At 38.8% G+C, this 17,004-nt stretch overlaps 1 protein-coding gene across 1 annotated transcript in view; it reads right to left on the bottom strand.

Annotated features, from left to right (window-relative positions):
* The window catches only part of HCN1 (hyperpolarization activated cyclic nucleotide gated potassium channel 1), a 199,384-nt gene that overhangs the window by 53,491 nt on the left and 128,889 nt on the right, over positions 1 to 17,004 (bottom strand). The window contains exon 4 of the mRNA XM_075136295.1: positions 16,117 to 16,335. Within this exon, the coding sequence (XP_074992396.1) occupies positions 16,117 to 16,335 (219 nt within the window). The remainder of the gene's footprint in view (positions 1 to 16,116; positions 16,336 to 17,004) is intronic.

The raw sequence follows: 17,004 nt of genomic DNA, 5'->3' as shown, positions 1-17,004 counted from the left end.
ACTGATCAGCTCTCTTCTGCAGTAAAGGAATCCTACCTCGCTAACGAGTATTCCTCATCGCTGCAAGCCCCTCACGTTATGCAAACACACAAGCTTTTACCTACTGCCCTTGGTTGAGGACCTGAAGGGTTTTTAGATTATTGGAGCACAGAAAGGAAAGAAAGGTCAAAAACACCTTCCCAAGCTATAAAGAATTCTGGATAAATATTCCTGAAGTGTTTAAGCTCAACTTCTATTCAGTCTCACCCAATATTTAAAAGCATTATCTTCAGTAGCTGCTACTATGTATTTGCTATTTGCAGTGCTCATTCTCTTCAGTATGACAACAGTTTTTTTCATCTGTATAGGAGTGGACTCATTGATTCTATCCTAATATTAAAAATAATCTCTTTAGGCTCCTGCTTCATACTCACTCATGAAAACATGGTTTCCATGCCCTTGGCCAAAGGGGACTCTCGTCCTCCACCAGAAATCCAACCACGATTGCTGCACCCCTTGCAAGGGTTCCTATACATCTGGTCTTTGTACAGTTCATCCTTTTAAAATCCTTTTCATCCTAGCTTTGACTGGATTATTAGAAAAAGAAAGAAAGGTTTTGCATGTTGAAGTATCTCCATGTTTCAAATGGGGACAAGACTCAACTCCCTGTCCCTTTTTTTGCATATGTTCCCCCAACCACATTGGGAAAAGGAACAACTTTCATTTCACAAACACCTCTCATTTATGCGTAGTCCTCTGGCCTACAAGGGCAGGTTATTTCATGAGCCAGCTGAACTTTTGATCTGACTGTGAGGCACCGAAGGACAATCTCTAACCAAATATTTGGTCAAACTTGAAGTTAGCACTAACCTTAACATTTACTCATAGGACAATGATCTGTGATGATAACCATATATATCAAAAATGAGTAAGCACAGATGGTTCTCAAATGACCAGAGATTTGGTTGGGTTCAGAAAAGTCACCAAACAGTGAACCTGCCAATCAACCATTTGGTTATCTTATTTTGGTAGCGGCAAAGTAATAAGCTCTCCTGTCCACAGTCACTGAATGATGAATTCACTATGAATCCAGAGATATTTCTACAATCTGCTTTCTTTGCTGCTACTCCGCTTAGCGTATTGATATTTTCACAGAAAAAAAAAAAACCCAAACCCAACAGTTTATAATCAACCATAAATCAAAATAAAAAGTAAGTTTCCTGCTGAATGGTGTGATAGGTTCATTTTTACAGTTCTTTATCATGAGATGGAACTGAAGTGATTTGTTTAGTCTAAAAACGATCATCTGTTTACTATCTATTTTTCACTAATTACCCCCCAAAGAGTACTGTTGCTTGCAAGAATGCTTTAAGCTGTCATTTTACTTACACGCAGTAATTAAACATTCCCTTTCAATTGCCACAAAATACACAATCTTTTACTATTGTTCTTTTCCATTAGTGTAATTGAGAAATTAATTAAGTTATAGGGAATTTTCTGAATAGGATTTGTTTTCTTCATCTGTTCTTTATCTCGCGCAAATTTGCTTTTTACTGTTTTAAAAAGGGGAGGGGAGGGAAGGAGCATGAAAACCAGGCTCAGTTCCTCTCTTCACAGAGGCAACGACAGAACTCTGATTTAATGAAACAACTATTAAAGCCCTGAGGCATAAAAAGAAAAGCTTCTCCATGCTACTATAGGTGAAACTGTATCAAGTCCAAGGCAGGATGATTTTCTTTTTTAATGAGAAAAATACTGTACGGATGACAGCTTATTTAAAAATATCAGATATGCTGTAATGGTCTCCTTAAAGTTGCCAGTTTCAAAGTGAAATTTAATACCTATCAGGTCATCTTGTACAATTTTCCTTATCTTTTGAATGCTTTGGATTTCTTTTTTTTCTTTTCAATTTGCCCATGCCAGTAAAAAAGAATATACATTTTAAAAAGTGCCTGGAGTGGAGGGAGAGGAGGCAGAAGGAGTAATTCCCTACATGCACTCTGGGTAGATCAGCTCGCCTCTGCTCCGTCACTCCTTCAGTTCAGTTCTGGGCACGAGCAGCAGTTTGTGCAGCTCCAGGGATGGGGACATCTCTCCCTCGGCACTGAACGCACGCTGCAGCTACCTTTGACGCTGACTCTGAACACAGGGTGACAAGTGTCAATCCCCTATTTTCTTTTGAATGAAATTTTTTTAGAGATGGGTGTTGGGTCTGCCTATCAGAAGCAGTGGTTTTCTGTGGCATGGGCTTCACCTTACCTCATTGATCCTGCAATACAGAAACATTGCATAATGCTAAATTCAGCACGTGCTACAATGCCTTTAGCTAAATGCGCCTGCTTAGCTGTTAGCATCTTGCCCACAGGAAATCCAGTTATTTCAAGAAGTATTAATTTAGAAAAGGAACATAGAAAAAGGTATAATTAGGTTGAAATTATGTTACTTTATATCTATTGTTTAATAGTTGTAATGAAAAGGAAAAAAAAAAAGTTTTATTAGCGCCATAATTGTTACATCTGCTTGGTGTTGTGCCAACACCTATGCTACTAGCAACACCAGCACAAGCAAGACAGAAACACTGGCACAACACAGCTGCTGATCCTGGAAATTCTGGTTCTAATAAGACCTAATTATGGCTGGCCAGTTCTTTTTGTATTAATTAGTGGAAAATGCCAAATCATCAAAAAGAACTTGCTTTTTAAATGGATCCATTTCAAAGATATTTGCATGGCAATAAGTTTATCATGCATGGGAAGGTCTGTCCAAAGCTAAAGGGAGAGACAAAGAGATTCTTCAGCAAACAAAGATGGTCCAGTTGCTCAGTTATAAGGTTGTATTGCTTTTCTTGACCTCTGATCAGAGACCTGAAACTGGCCTTGCCTCATTTCACAGCAGTGTCCTAATAATGAGGAAATGGTTCTTCTAGGCTGGGCATCTCCCAGTGTCTTTTCTGCTTTGCCTAATAAGCAAGTATCAAGGCAGAGAGAGACAGAAAGAGCTCTTGCTCTTCATAGGGATAGAAATAGAGATATAGATGATCACATTTCACTTTGCTTTTCCAATAAAGTATAATCACTTACACAGAATTGAGGTGGTGGGAAACACTGACGAAGACTCATCCCAGGCAGATGCTACTTGTGGGAAAGACAAGAAGGGTCTGCACAGGGCCACTGGCTGCAATTAATCCACCTCCTTGCAGGCATTTAACATGTAAACACCTGAGTCAGTGTCAGACAGCTGCAGTACTAAGACTTTTTTTAAGAACCACAGGAGCCTAGAGGAGACCTAAAAGCAGAAAAAATCTCTGCTTTGAGCAGATAACCTCATTAATACTATTATTACTTTACGATCTATTGTTTAACATATACAGTCTGAAACCCTCTTGCATATTTTATTTGAGCATACAGCTTGTCACTGCATGATGCAAAGAGCCCTTTCACTTATAAGAGAGACTTGGAGATTATAATTTATTTTTTTAGGTAATCTAAAATTGTTCGTCAGACTGTTCAAGTCTCCAGCTTCACCTGAATCACTGAGGTTAACACACAATATCACGTGAATATTCCGAGCCTTCTGCACCAACAATTGCAACAGTGCAACAAACTGCTCTTCTTCTTCACGTTCCCAGCTGTTATGTTTCATTCATTCTTACAAAGTATCTATAATCTCCTTATCTTCTTTTTCTCCTTACCTCGTCTTTATCTAGTCTTGAAGTATAAATACTTCAGAGACATCCTTAAGGAAATGAATTTATGGCACCTGGAGGCTTCTCTGATAAATGACAGCCATGGCAGTGGCTGAAGTGGAGAAGTAATACTCCAAGCAACCTTCCGTACTCCCTTGAAAAGCATCATTATAGACCTGACGGTTCCAGAGGAACGCCTGTGAGCGACAGGATGTATCCTCTTGTGTTCCAGAATTATGCAACTTACTCACTAGGTACAGAAAAAAATTAAAAAGTTTTAATAAGACTTAAAGATAATTCTTTAATTAGAATAAAAATGAGAAATAAGAGAGAGAGAGAGCCTATCAGGGATAGAAAAGGCCATGGAGCACATTCTGCAAAGAATGTCTTTTAAGACAATTTATAGCTTTCTTTGAACAAATAGACCATCAATCCTTTCGATATTTCTGGTTGTGAAGAAATCAATCATAAAAATGCATCAACTCTTACATAAAGGTAAGTCTTATTTTTTATTCTCCAAAAAGACAGACAAAAAGTTCTTAGTAATGGTGGACTACTTCCCACATCTCTATGGAGATTTAACTCTCAAACAAATGATGTATTTCTGTGTTGATCATTTCTGCAGAAACACCCAGGGAAAGTGTTTTATTCAATATAGCTGGGTTCATCCAAAGGTAAAGCTGTAACTGCTAAGGAGAAACAATGGAACTTCTGTCAAATAACACCTTTATTTTCTTTTTTTCCTTCTTCCATGACAAGAAGGAGAAATACAGAGAGCTTTGGAGAAGTGGGCAAAACATCTGTAAGAGGCTATGAAAAAAAGTGAAAGTAGTGAAAGGCTAGCAAAGCCTTAAAAACTTCTACAAACAATTCTAAATTAAAAAGACCTAAGAATTACTTACATTTTCTTTGACTTAATAGAAATCAGATTTATAAAATACATATCTATTTCTTCCCATCTTAAGTATTTTTAGGTGCATAATGTTCAGCATCTGAAATTTTAGCAAAATTTACCTTAGTTTTAGAGTAGAATAAAGCAGCCTTTGTTTCCATGGCAAGAGAAACAATTTGCACTATAGCACCACTGGCTGCAAGTATGATAGCCTTCAACGGCTATTGTTTCACATGTGCAATTGATAATCTAAATCCACTTTTATTCTGAACTAGTACTCTAAACACCACTACCGGCACTGACAACGGCATCCCATTGAAAGGCTGCAGTGCGGGACCCCTGGTGAAGCCAACCTGGCACCTGCACAGCCCTGTCAAGGAGAGTCCTTCCAGGTGGGCAATGCAAAGTGTTTGGTTCTGTTTAAAAGAACTTTTGTTTTGTTTTGTTTTGTTTTGTTTTGGTTTGGTTTGGTTTGGTTTGGTTTGTTTTGTTTTGGTTTGGTTTTGACAGGGGCTTGTTTTTTAAGCATGCAATAGATACATAAAAGATCACTAGGCCCCTTTTCAGTCTTCAAGAGATCTGAATCTAGACCACAAAGTTTTGTGCGATGGCCATGAAACTGTGGGGAAACCTTCCCAAGAGAACGGTAATGCATCCTCTATAGAGAAAGCAACACATGGGCTGTGTGAAAAACACAGGTCACAAACTGCTGAGGCAAGGAGAGGCTTTTCATTTATGTTTTGTTTCTCAACTGAATGTGAAAACAGAGCCAGAAGAATTTTGAGTGTCTTCACAACAAATCCATATATTTTAAAGCTGCGTAGACAGTGAAATACCATTCTGAGTAATCCTAATCAAATATAGCACACGGGCTCTACGATGTTAATTCCTGAGAACTACAGAAACAGAGTATTTCTTCGGCTAAAACGTCAGTGTTACGTAAGAACCTCAATACAACAACCACCTCTGGTAGTTTAAGGGCTAAAGCAGCAGCCACGCCAAGTATAAGCTGGCGTTTCCTTTTGTTTTTCACGTCTGACACCTGACATTTTCTCAAATTGATGGCCAGAAGAGAAGCCCTCTCTGCCACCCAGGGAAAGCATGTTAGAAGTTGCATATAATGTAAATTATAAAGTTAAACTCTGTTTTGAGAAATTTTGTGCCTTTAGCCCTGATGTGACACAGAAACCCAGGCCACCCCACTGAGGAATCGCCGCCAGCTGCTGCGCATAGAGACAGCTCATTTTCTCAGCCTGCCACGGGATCGTTCCCTGCTCTGTTCATAACTGTACTGCAAATTTAAATATCGCATGCCATGGGGCATAGACCTAACATTAATGGATGTGTCGCAGTACGATGCTTTAATTATTCACTTTTTTCTCCTTTTTCCTGCTTTGTTACGTTATTCTATGCAATTACACCGCTGAAGCCTCCCTCGGGAAGCTCTCACTTCGTTGGCGTAAGCGGCAAAGAAAATGAAAATGAAAGCTTTCTTTTCCTGCCATGGCAAGACTGGTGGAAGGTTTAGATGAGGGTCCTATCTCCTCTAAACCCCACAAAACAGACAGTTACTGTGGAGGGTTTTGAGGAAAAAGAGGACAAATGTTCTCTGCCAGATGCAGAGACTGCCTTGGACACGGGCGTAGGGATGGGGGGGCAGATTGGTAGACTGAGAAACTATGAAAGAAAATAAAGCTGAGGTAAAAACAAGGAGGAGTTAATGTTTATGTCTGTCACAAATAATTTCTGGGTTTGGCTTGGCACTGTTCTGCAAGGTTACACTGTTCTTTCCTATCTTCCCCAAATCATGAACTCTACAGAGGAAGAGCCAGTTTCTTAAATATTTTGGAAATGGAAATTTAAAACATGATCTTTCACAATAAAGAATAATATTTTCATTTACTGAGTTACATATACCAGTGGTTTTATTGTGCCATCACTTTTCAGTCAGTTAGTCACTGATTTTTATAGTTTTGCTTTAAAATCAATGGCCCAATATAGTCCATTAGAGTTTTTAATCTCTTTTTCCCTTTTTATAGTAGTTCATTTACTTCCTTTCAGAATTTTTTTCTAGCAAAACTGTGTCAACAGTAAATACTGTTGACTGCCTTACAGGTGCACCTGACGGAGCAGGGATTATCAGCCGCTATCCTGTCTCTGCCCACGCAACCCAAAACCTCGTAGCTGGCTGACCGGGTGATGTGAGATGGTGTCCAGGTAATTATTACTATTGATAGTTCTCACTTTGGGTCTCATCTGTTATTTTATTTGCACTGTCCATTTATAGAAGCTGCTGATGCCCAAAGTAAGTGGGGGAAATGCAGATGGAAATATCCCTTTGCCCAAAAATCAGAGGCCACACCAAATCATTCCCAAATTTCTTCCAGATAAGGTCATGTACTGCCCAATGGGAGGCTCTTCTCAGCGGATGAATTCAAGGGCCATCAACAAATCCCCCATTATAAGCTCCTATGTCTATCACAGTTCTTCCTTAAAACAAGCCAACAGCCTTTCCCCTGGTGCAGTCCCAGCTCTTTCCCCTCTTCATCCCTCGCTGCCTCCCTCTTCATATATCCTTTGGCTCCTGCTACTTTCAGCTGCTTTTTTCCTCACAGGTGTACCATAGGAAAAAGTCGCAGAAGCCTTTCCACTACCTCTGCTGCACTGAGCAGTCACCTTTTGGGCCCCTCTGCCTCAATTTTCCTTTGCATTAGCCTTTTGGGCTGCCTCTGGTGTTGGTGGTACTCCTGACTGAGGTGAGGCCATGTCCATCTTCTGATGCTGCCCGATGCTGCCCAAATGAGGGCTGGAAAACTCCTGATGCTGTGCAGGAGTGAAGCAGCAGCGAAGAGAGCTAGACTCTCCTGCCAGGTGGTTGCTCGCTCCTCTCACTTGCTTACATTCCCTAAAAAGTCAGGGAAAAAGAAAGGCCAATGACAAAAAAAAAAATGTCGAAAACAGAAAAAGGATAGGGAGGTATCTTAATTAGGGGAATTAACTCCATTAAACTCTGGTTACCAGCTCCTATCAAATGTCTAATAAGAAACACCCAAAGACTTGCCTTCACTTTTCATTTAAAAATTGCTCAGTGTTGTCTTCAAAACTTTATAAAATTCTTTTTACATTTACACCAAATTCTGCAGTGAAGAAATATGTTCAGCCAGCTCTGCCTGAATATATATCGACATCCAGCACTGCCCAGAATAAAAGGCAGCTGATGAACCAATATTTCGTCTAGAAGGAGACTGTATAGATGCTTATGTGAAAATGACATTTTCCTAACCCCAAACTGTACAATGCGAACCCATAGCATTGTGGATGTTTATGAAAAGATTTGCTTTCATTATGATTTTAGTAAACATTTAGTGTTTAGAAAAATGTGTTCTAAAGGTTTTGCTGGTTTTTTTTTTTGGTTGCAGAAATGTGCTGGAAAAGGTAAGTCTAGTGCATTTTATGAAAACACATGGAGAAAAACATTTTACTTCTATATTCATTACTGAGTCTCTGTTCTAAGAGAGGTTTCTTGAATTAGTGTTAAAATATTTTTTCAAGGTTAGTAACCACTTGGACAAAACTGTTAATTTAGCATAAAATACAAAGGACTGTTTAAAACATTCTTTCACAGAGAAAAGGTTTCAGTCCTACTGCTATCCTATGCACTTCAAAGCCTTTATAAATCTATATTGCATGTTTCAGTTATACAAATTATTATGTTTTCAAGACAAGAATGCTTTAATTACTCAAACCTCAAGAAACGGAGTGAGGTCGGGAGAGAACTATGATTTTAAAGTCAAGATAAAAATAATCAATCCTTCTTTCTTCCCTTCCTCCCTGACAAGGCAAAGGAAACAAACCAATCTGCACAGCAAGGATTATTTTCTCACTCATAATGTTATGTTAGAGAATATTGAGTGCTATTTCCTTCCACACATACAGGACACAAGCACAATCATTCTAGTGTAATGGGGATAATTGCTAGCAGTTACATCTATCTGGTGTGAATCACAGAGTTTTCTCTTGCTAAAAGGTAATTTGTGCTATATTTGAACAGAGATTTTGAAAAACAAAAGTTAGCTCCTTGTTTGTTTTCTTTTCTTTTTTCTTTTTTTATTATTTTTAATTTAATGTGTAACCTACCCTATGATAATTACTGTGAAAAGAAAGCAGGTTGTTTGTAAAATCTGGTATAACTTAATGTCTTCACAGCTAATTTTATATAGTCGTCATGAACATGGTTGAAATTGTAATGAGCTTGCTCTGCAATTTCATATGGAAAACTGTTAGAAATCTAATCCATAATGCAAGACAGCAGAACACTTTGTAGGTAAATTACCCACAACACAGCAATAAATCAAAGAAAGTCCCATCTGTCATTTCAGAAGCAGTGGGAGTCTATTACAGTTTGGCACAGGTATGATGCAGGCAGGTGGATAGCACTTGGCTTGCACAGTACCTGCTACTGGGAGGAACCGATCGCTTTTTTTAGAGATACAAGAGAAAAGTAACCGACCCGATTACTCCAGCAAGATTGACCACAACGAGAAGCTGAAACACAATAATGAAGTAGCAGGACAAAAGAGGAGAACAGTCTAGTGAGAACAGGCTGACTGATTGGGCTGGGTTTGGCTGGGACAGAGTTAATTTTCTTCACAGTAGCTGGTGTGGGGCTATGTTTTGGATTTGTGCTGGAAACAGTGTTGATAACACAGGGATGTTTTCGTTACTGCTGAGCAGTGCTTGCACAGAGTCAAGGCCTTTTCTGCTCCTCACCCCACCCCACCAGCGAGGAGGCTGGGGGTGCACAAGAAGCTGGGAGGGGACACAGCCAGGACAGCTGACCCCAACTGACCAAAGGGATATTCCATACCATGTGACGTCATGCTCAGCATATAAAGCTGGGGGAAGAAGAAGGAAGGGGGGATGTTCGGAGTGATGACGTTTGTCCTCCCAAGTAACTGTTACAACCGTGATGGAGCCCTGCTTTCCTGGGGATGGCTGAACACCTGCCTGCCGATGGGAAGTAGGGAATGAATTCCTTGTTTTGCTTTGCTTGCGTGCACGGCTTTTGCTTTACCTATTAAACTGTCTTTAGCTCAACCCACGAGTTTTCTCACTTTTACCCTCCAAATTCTCTCCCCCATCCCACTGCGGCTGTGTGGCTGTGTGGGGCTTAGTTGCCCGCTGGGGTTAAACCATGACTTGATTTATATTCCTCTCCTAAAGTCTTACCCTCGAACTGAGCATACTATTCACTTCTGCTTGAAAAGAAACAAACACATTTATTTTGTTATTGCTGTATTGCTAAAGGTAAGTAACTTCTGATTTTTGATTAGGAGAAGAGGGGGAATAGTTTTTGTCCTTACTTGTGGCAATAATATCTGTTGTTCTTTCCCATTTCAAAACTTAGGAAGATCAAGGTCAAATTAAATATTGCAGCAAAAATTCAGGTAATTATAATAAACACAAATTGATAAAGATGAGCTTACAGAAAGAGAAAGCAAGGGATGCCAGTAGAGGCCCTATCCTGACACAACAAATATTTTCATGTTCAATGAATAAGTCTGTGCCATCCACACTGGCAAGTTGAGACCAGTCACAGAGCTTTTTTGTGTTACACTAAATTCTTGTGGCTTTCTAAAAACCACTAGCAGCATCAGAAAAGAAAGAGGCCCATTTTTACAAAGAAAGTGAACACCATGAAAAGCCTCCAAACTTAGAAATCAGTATTTCATGAGAATCTTTGCTGATTAGATCAGATCAGATCCAGGAATTACATGCTAAAACTCCAGTATTGCAAGTTCAGCTGAGTGTCTAAAATTCAAGTTCTGCAACTTGTATTTTGAACATCTGTCCAGTTTAAGCAAAAAAAAGCCAGAACAACTGGATTTTCAAAGATTTTTATGAATGGTATATATAATATGCAGGCAATGGAAACTCTTTTTTATCTGTTTCACTCTATCTCATCTGACTCTGGACTCCAGCAACGGCAAGCTGACAAAAAATTTTATTTACATTTACATGTATATGGATATTTATATTGAGTTTAATAAAAAATATACCAAAAGCTGGTACAAGCCTAATTAAACAGCGATGTGGTCCTGAGTTTGCCATAGCTCTTCCTTTCCTATGCATTTGCACCATGACCAGAATTGCCATTTCCTAGATTCCTGTGGAAATACGCAAGTCCCTGATACTTACAGATGAGATACTTACAGATATCTAAGATTTTCCAGAAGAGTCTCCCAGGCACCAATGAGCATGCCAAGAACTTGCTACCTGCCTTGTTCCACCTTCAGTTTAACCACAAAGTGCTTGAAACTTAGGAAAACATGGGAGAGCTGCCTCCTATTCCACATAAGAAAACACAGAGGCATCACTGGCTGAATGAGTGGCTACGAAGGCAGAGCCCCTTCACCACACCCTAAAATAACCGCTCAGAGGAAGAAGCACAAAGAGGTGGTTCCTCCTTCCCAGTTTTCGAAGGAAGGACCTCAGATGTCTCACTGTACAAGGTGCTCGAGTATGTGCCACAGCCTCATGGATGGGAAGGGAAATGGAAACACGCTTGAGCCACTGCTGCCCCAAAGAGCTTGCTGCCTCCTGCAAGTGCACGTTGAGTGTCTCCCCACGGATTACACGGACAATTTAGATATCCAAACTGGAGCTGTGCAAGGCCTCTTGCTGGAAAATCTAAAGCCGCCCTCTTGCCCTAACCCCATTATTCATTTGTAAACATTTCTTTGGATGTTTAAGAAATGAAAAATGAGCAATCTGTGCCTCAAATCCTGATGCTGTCTATGTAAAAATACCCAATGCCAATTGGTAAGGTTCTTTTAAATTATCTTTATATGCAATTATCGCTTTTTCTCTATAGAAAAGTACGTTTAGGTCCTTTTCTCCCTTTGAACTAGATTGATTTAACTGAAGATGTGCTAAGAGACCATAAATTAAGAGGTAAGATAACAGCAGAGCATAGGGTTAGAAGGAGATGTCCTTTGGGACCTTTGAAGTTGATGTCAAGCCCAGAATTCTTTCACAGCTTTAATAATGATTTAACATATCTTCCCATGACTGGGACAGCATCCACTATAAGGAGATGTCATTTTTTTCCATTTCTTATGATATGTATATGGTTGAATTAAATATATTTTATGCCCCTTTACTACTTGCAATTGGTAAGATTACTTTGATTGTTTTTGCTACTTTTGAAACCTTGGGTAGTTGTTTGAGTTGCTTACCAACAGAGAAAAATAAAAATATACAAAATGGTAGCATAATGAAAATGGATCTAATAGTTGTCATTTTATCAAACCAGTTTAAAAATCTTTATGAGCATGAAACAATCTGTATGCTAGTACAAATCTTGCCTCTGTTAGCTTGTGACTTTGTTCCTGGATATTTTATGCCTACAACAGACCGGAACAGACGAAATATTAACCTGTCTTCAATCAAGATTATTCAATGACATCCACAACATTAGGTGAACATCTTCCTATTAAAAATTGCCAACATCTAAAGAAAAAAATATTTTACTAACGAACTTTAGCTCCTCACCAAGTGACTGTTCATTTGGCTGCTCTCTTTCACACTAGTTTGTTAACAAGTTCTGCATATGCATTTCTGGTTGTTTCAATAAATCTTGCCTTTGCAAACACAAACATCTTTGAGATGTGATGACTTTCCAAATACTAGAAAATGTCAAAGGAGTTATCACTTAAAATATTACTTTTATTTACTACTTCATTAATCTTTGACTTATACTAAAGATGGGAAGGAGAGTGCTAAAATGCCATTGATTCATTGATTAATTCAGTCCTTTTATAAGGTAGGATGGTCTGTCAGACTTTCTTACTGAAAAGGGAATGGGGATTGAGTATATCTGGCTTGGACACGTCTTTCTCCTTTGTTAGGTGTTGGCCCTTCACTCATTGATACCAAGAGCTGATGTATGTATTCTATATGAGAAGTATTTTTTCTCTGAGAAAAGTTCCACTTGCTTCAGCAGAAAAACACCTGAACTTCCTCAAAGTGACCAGAATGTACCAATGTGTCCTTTTTTTGTAGCATTTCCTGGTATGTGATTTTATGGTCCACCTTCTAGGTTTGACAGCTTATAATCACTGTTAATTTCCCCTGATAAATGATGTCTTTGGCCCATAACAGTAAACACGTGGAGCAATATTTGCTTTCTTACCATACTTTGATTTCTCTCAGCATGCAATGCTTGGCACAGGTCAAATTTTTAGCTGTTGACGTATTTGGCTTAATGAAAGCTCTCTCTTGTCTTCCTGTGCTTATTTCTTCCATTTTGAATTATGCCAGTTCTAGTTTTGTGTATCCTGAGCTTTGGGAGGACCAGAACGAGGAAGATATGGTGATTTCAGCAAATGTGTCACTTCTAGCTGCTTTCAGTGTGAGAAGGACCAGAACTCTCCTTCCACTACTTGCATTCCACAGATACATTTATGAAATATTATTTTAGCTACAGCATAAAAAACAGTCAGGAAAAGAAAAAGGGAGATAAGATTTTGGTATGATGTTACTTAGAGAAGAACCAAAGAACAATCTCTTTCTTCACCTCCACTATCATTCTATGTTGCCTAGCAATTCATGTTAATTACATTATTTTCTGTAACTCTTATAAAGGTAACAATGGAGCCAAAAAATACACAATCCTATATATGTAAGACTAAAAAAAGAAGTTGATCCTAGCATTTAAGCCCGAAAAATCAAAATAAGTCACAGCCTCCTGATTTTTCCAATTTTTTAATTCCAGAAGATAAAAAAGCAGTGCACTAGGCAAAAATAGATATTGCAGTATATATATTAAAACTCTGAAACCTGTGGATGGAGATTTGATTTACCTTTTTCTCAAGTCTCAGTTAAGTGAAATATAAGCTATTTTTATCTATTTTATAAAATATGCTGACAAAAATGGGTAGCACAAACTGGTCTTGAAATACTCATTTATCTAGTTTGCAGAGTAAACAAAAATATACAATATTCATTAGCAGTACATAGTAATGGTTTATAATTCTTAGGCTATAATAAAATATTTATTTCAAAATATATGATTAAACTATGATAAAGCAATGAATATACAAACATATCAGTTTAGTTGTTATAGCTGATAATATACATATGATTTCAGGGTCTCAGAAATCAGTAGAAAAAAATTCTTTAATTAAGGCATCCTTAACTCTAGCCCATAATAACTGGCATACAAATCGCTGCCAGAAAAAGAGAAACATTTTTCTAAAACATAGAAACATGCAATTTCTGCCTCATTTCTTTCATTCCTGATTGTCAATGCCATGCTATGCTTTTGCCTCTGATGTCAGGAAACAAATAAGAAGTAAAAACAAAAACAAGAATGAAAACGTTGAGAATTGCAGGAACCGAAAAATGCCAGACATTTCTATGCTAATGTTTAATAAAGCGTGTGCATAAAAAGCAGAGGGAAAAAAGCAAGCTTTGTTTGCTGTTATGTGAAAACATGAGAAACGCAATACCTCTGATGCTGGATTTTAATTTACACCAAAAATGCAAATGAACTGGCTTTACTCAACATAGTTTAAAATATATGAATATCTTTACACATGCATTATATTTCTGATGCTTAAAACATTGTGATATCATGCTGCAGCTGGCAAGGTCTGAGGATAACGATTAAGATGAGGTTTCAGGTGGATGGTGACATTTCTGCTGATTTCATACATCTGTGTGTATATATGTTGACCCTAGCCTCTAATGAAACCGCAGTTATACTAGGTTTAGGGTTTCCTTCTCTATGTCTTACTTCATGTCTATGGTTAAGATGTTTCTGCCCCACAGCTCCCTAAAAGTGTCCCATTTTGATAAAATTACTTCCCTTTCAGATGGCAGAACAGACCCAACAAGCCAGTTAGTTTGGGTTACATGACCTACCAGTATAAGCCCTGTGACTTTATACTGAGATGGATTAGGGAGTTTCACATGGTCGCTGACAGAACTCACATTTTTAGAGGTTTTAATGCTCACTCATCCTCTCCTTCTAAACCTCTCATCCTCACTTATGTTTCAAGATAACACTGTGTGGGCTTTCTTGTTTGCAAACCTCTGTTTTAAATAGCTGTGAGATTAATGTGTCAGCCACTGGCTGATTTTTCTGTTATTGGACTTACAGCTCATCCCTTACCTCTCCCTGTCTCTGATTATATTGACCCTGTGGTCTTGTTGCGACTCGAGCTTAGCAAAACTGAATGTAAACCCTTTTTCTCCCACACACTCTCATTTCTCCCTCTTTGCCTACTTGTAAAGAAAACACCCCAATCCTTCCCACTCAAATCTTTTTTTGACTTTTCCCTTTTTCTTGCCCAGCAAACTCAGGACATTCCTCTTCACCTTCAGCAGATGCCAGGGTCACCCTCTCTTCTACTTACTCTCTGCCAGGTTTCTCCCCCAGGCTTGTGTTACATGACACCGGGATTTCTGCCCAGTTTGCCTTTCTGGACTTTCTTATGGACATATGCCAAACACTATTGCTCAGGCCGTGTTTCTTATTTGCTGATGTGAACTCTCTGACTTCACTACTTTGCTCAGCTGACCTTTCTCCTGGCATGGCCTCTCCAGTTCCCCATTTACTATAATAACTTATTTTGGTTTCTTTTAAGCACCTTAATAATTCTGCACATCCTTATTGTCCCTTGCTGAGGTTCACTCTGATCTTTTCTTCATTATGCCACCATACCTAGCCTCATCTTCTGGTTTTGTAGCTTCACCCACACTTGCCTCTGACTTTTATTACGCAACTGACAGTGTTAATTAATACTCATTCCAGAGAGTTCCCACCCCGTACCCATTTATGTCTTTTTAATTCCAGTCATACCTACAAGGAATCAAACAAACCTTTTCTTCCTGTTTCACAAAGAACTCTCTCTCTTCCACTAAACTCTCTCTACTTTTCTACCCTTTGGCCACTCTTCCTTTTGTCCTTGGAGAGGACCTAACAGGTCATGGATTAGCGTGTAAACAATACCATTATAAAGCAAACTAAGACCTCTTCTGCTCACTTCTGCGTGGTAGTTCTAAACAAAAAGTAATTGATTTGGTCTGGTACTCATTTAAAGGCCAATCTTTTGACCTGTTAAAGTTATCCCTAAACTGCAATCCAAAGAAATGATAGGAAATTCTATAGACATGCTCAAGCTACTGAGCTCAAGGCCCTTGTTCAAGCTACCTAGATCAAGTACCTACAGAGTGTAGCACAAGGGTACAAAGCACAGTCTGAAGCAGGGGATGGAGTCTTCACGGAAGATTCTAGAGAGTTTAAAGCAAGTTTCACATCCAAGATTTCATTCGATGCATGTGACATGCAGAACCGTCTGCTCCCTAAGGAAAGTGGGTTCAAGTGGGAATGTGCTGAGCTCATGGCGTGTTCTGAATTCCTTTGTGTTCAATGAAAACTGCCGCAGGATTCAGATGCTACTAGATTACTTCATGTAAACTCATTCGGCCTTTTCCACGGTTAAAACATCCCATTAATCTATTTCAAAACTTAAGTTACGTTAAAATGAGTTACCTTTTCTTGATATTGTCGCCGTGAGGAATCCAGAGACTGAATGAGGGCAGTGGCGTGACCAACAAACATGGCATAACAAGTTGCCCCCACGATCATACTCAACATGGTTATCCAGAGGTCAGACATGCTGACGGGGGCGCGGGCTCCATAACCAATGCAGAGCATATGGCTCATGGCTTTGAAGAGTGCGTATGAGTACTGCTTTCCCCAGGAATCGTTCTGCAAGAAAAGAGACAAGTGACTGAGCCAGCAAGCAGCTGAAGGGAAAAATACCTTTGTTCCTGTATAGTAAGGTCGTAGATTACTGGCCCTGAAAGAGCAGTCTGGTAATGTATCCTCTGTGTATGAGAAGAGATATTCCTTCTAAATGAACTGTTAGATAAAGCATCAGAGATAATATCTGCCAGATAATACCTAACACAGTGAGATGAAATAAAATTGACTATTTTTAATACATGATTTTATTCTTAAACATGGATGTTAACCTAATTACAAGGAAACTAAAGGTCAATTTTATTTTGCAGTCCATGGCAGACGGATTAGAAAAAGCTGAACACGCAGACTTATCAAGTGCAAGAAGGTAGTATTTTATTTCAATATGCATGAACATACTCCTATGGCCCCATTTCTTCCTTTTCAGAGTTGTCCATTTTAACACATTTCATCTCACCAGCTGTTTCACTTCCCAAGGACAGAAAAAAAAGTGCTATTTGTTGTAATGTCTGCTTATCCTCTTTTTTCTTGTAATATTGTGTTTATACCAGAAGCATCTTAATTCAAAAGAAGCCTGTTTATTCTGCAATCATAGCAAACCCACGTTCATAGCCACGGTCTGTGAAACACAGCTCAAAAGAAAAGGTGACCTGGGTCCTGCATTTCTGATGTGTA

This window comes from Calonectris borealis, chromosome Z (genome assembly GCF_964195595.1).
Source record: "Calonectris borealis chromosome Z, bCalBor7.hap1.2, whole genome shotgun sequence".
NCBI lineage: Eukaryota > Metazoa > Chordata > Aves > Procellariiformes > Procellariidae > Calonectris > Calonectris borealis.
Note: the sequence above shows the minus strand (reverse complement) of the source record. Positions and strands in the feature narration are given on the sequence as shown.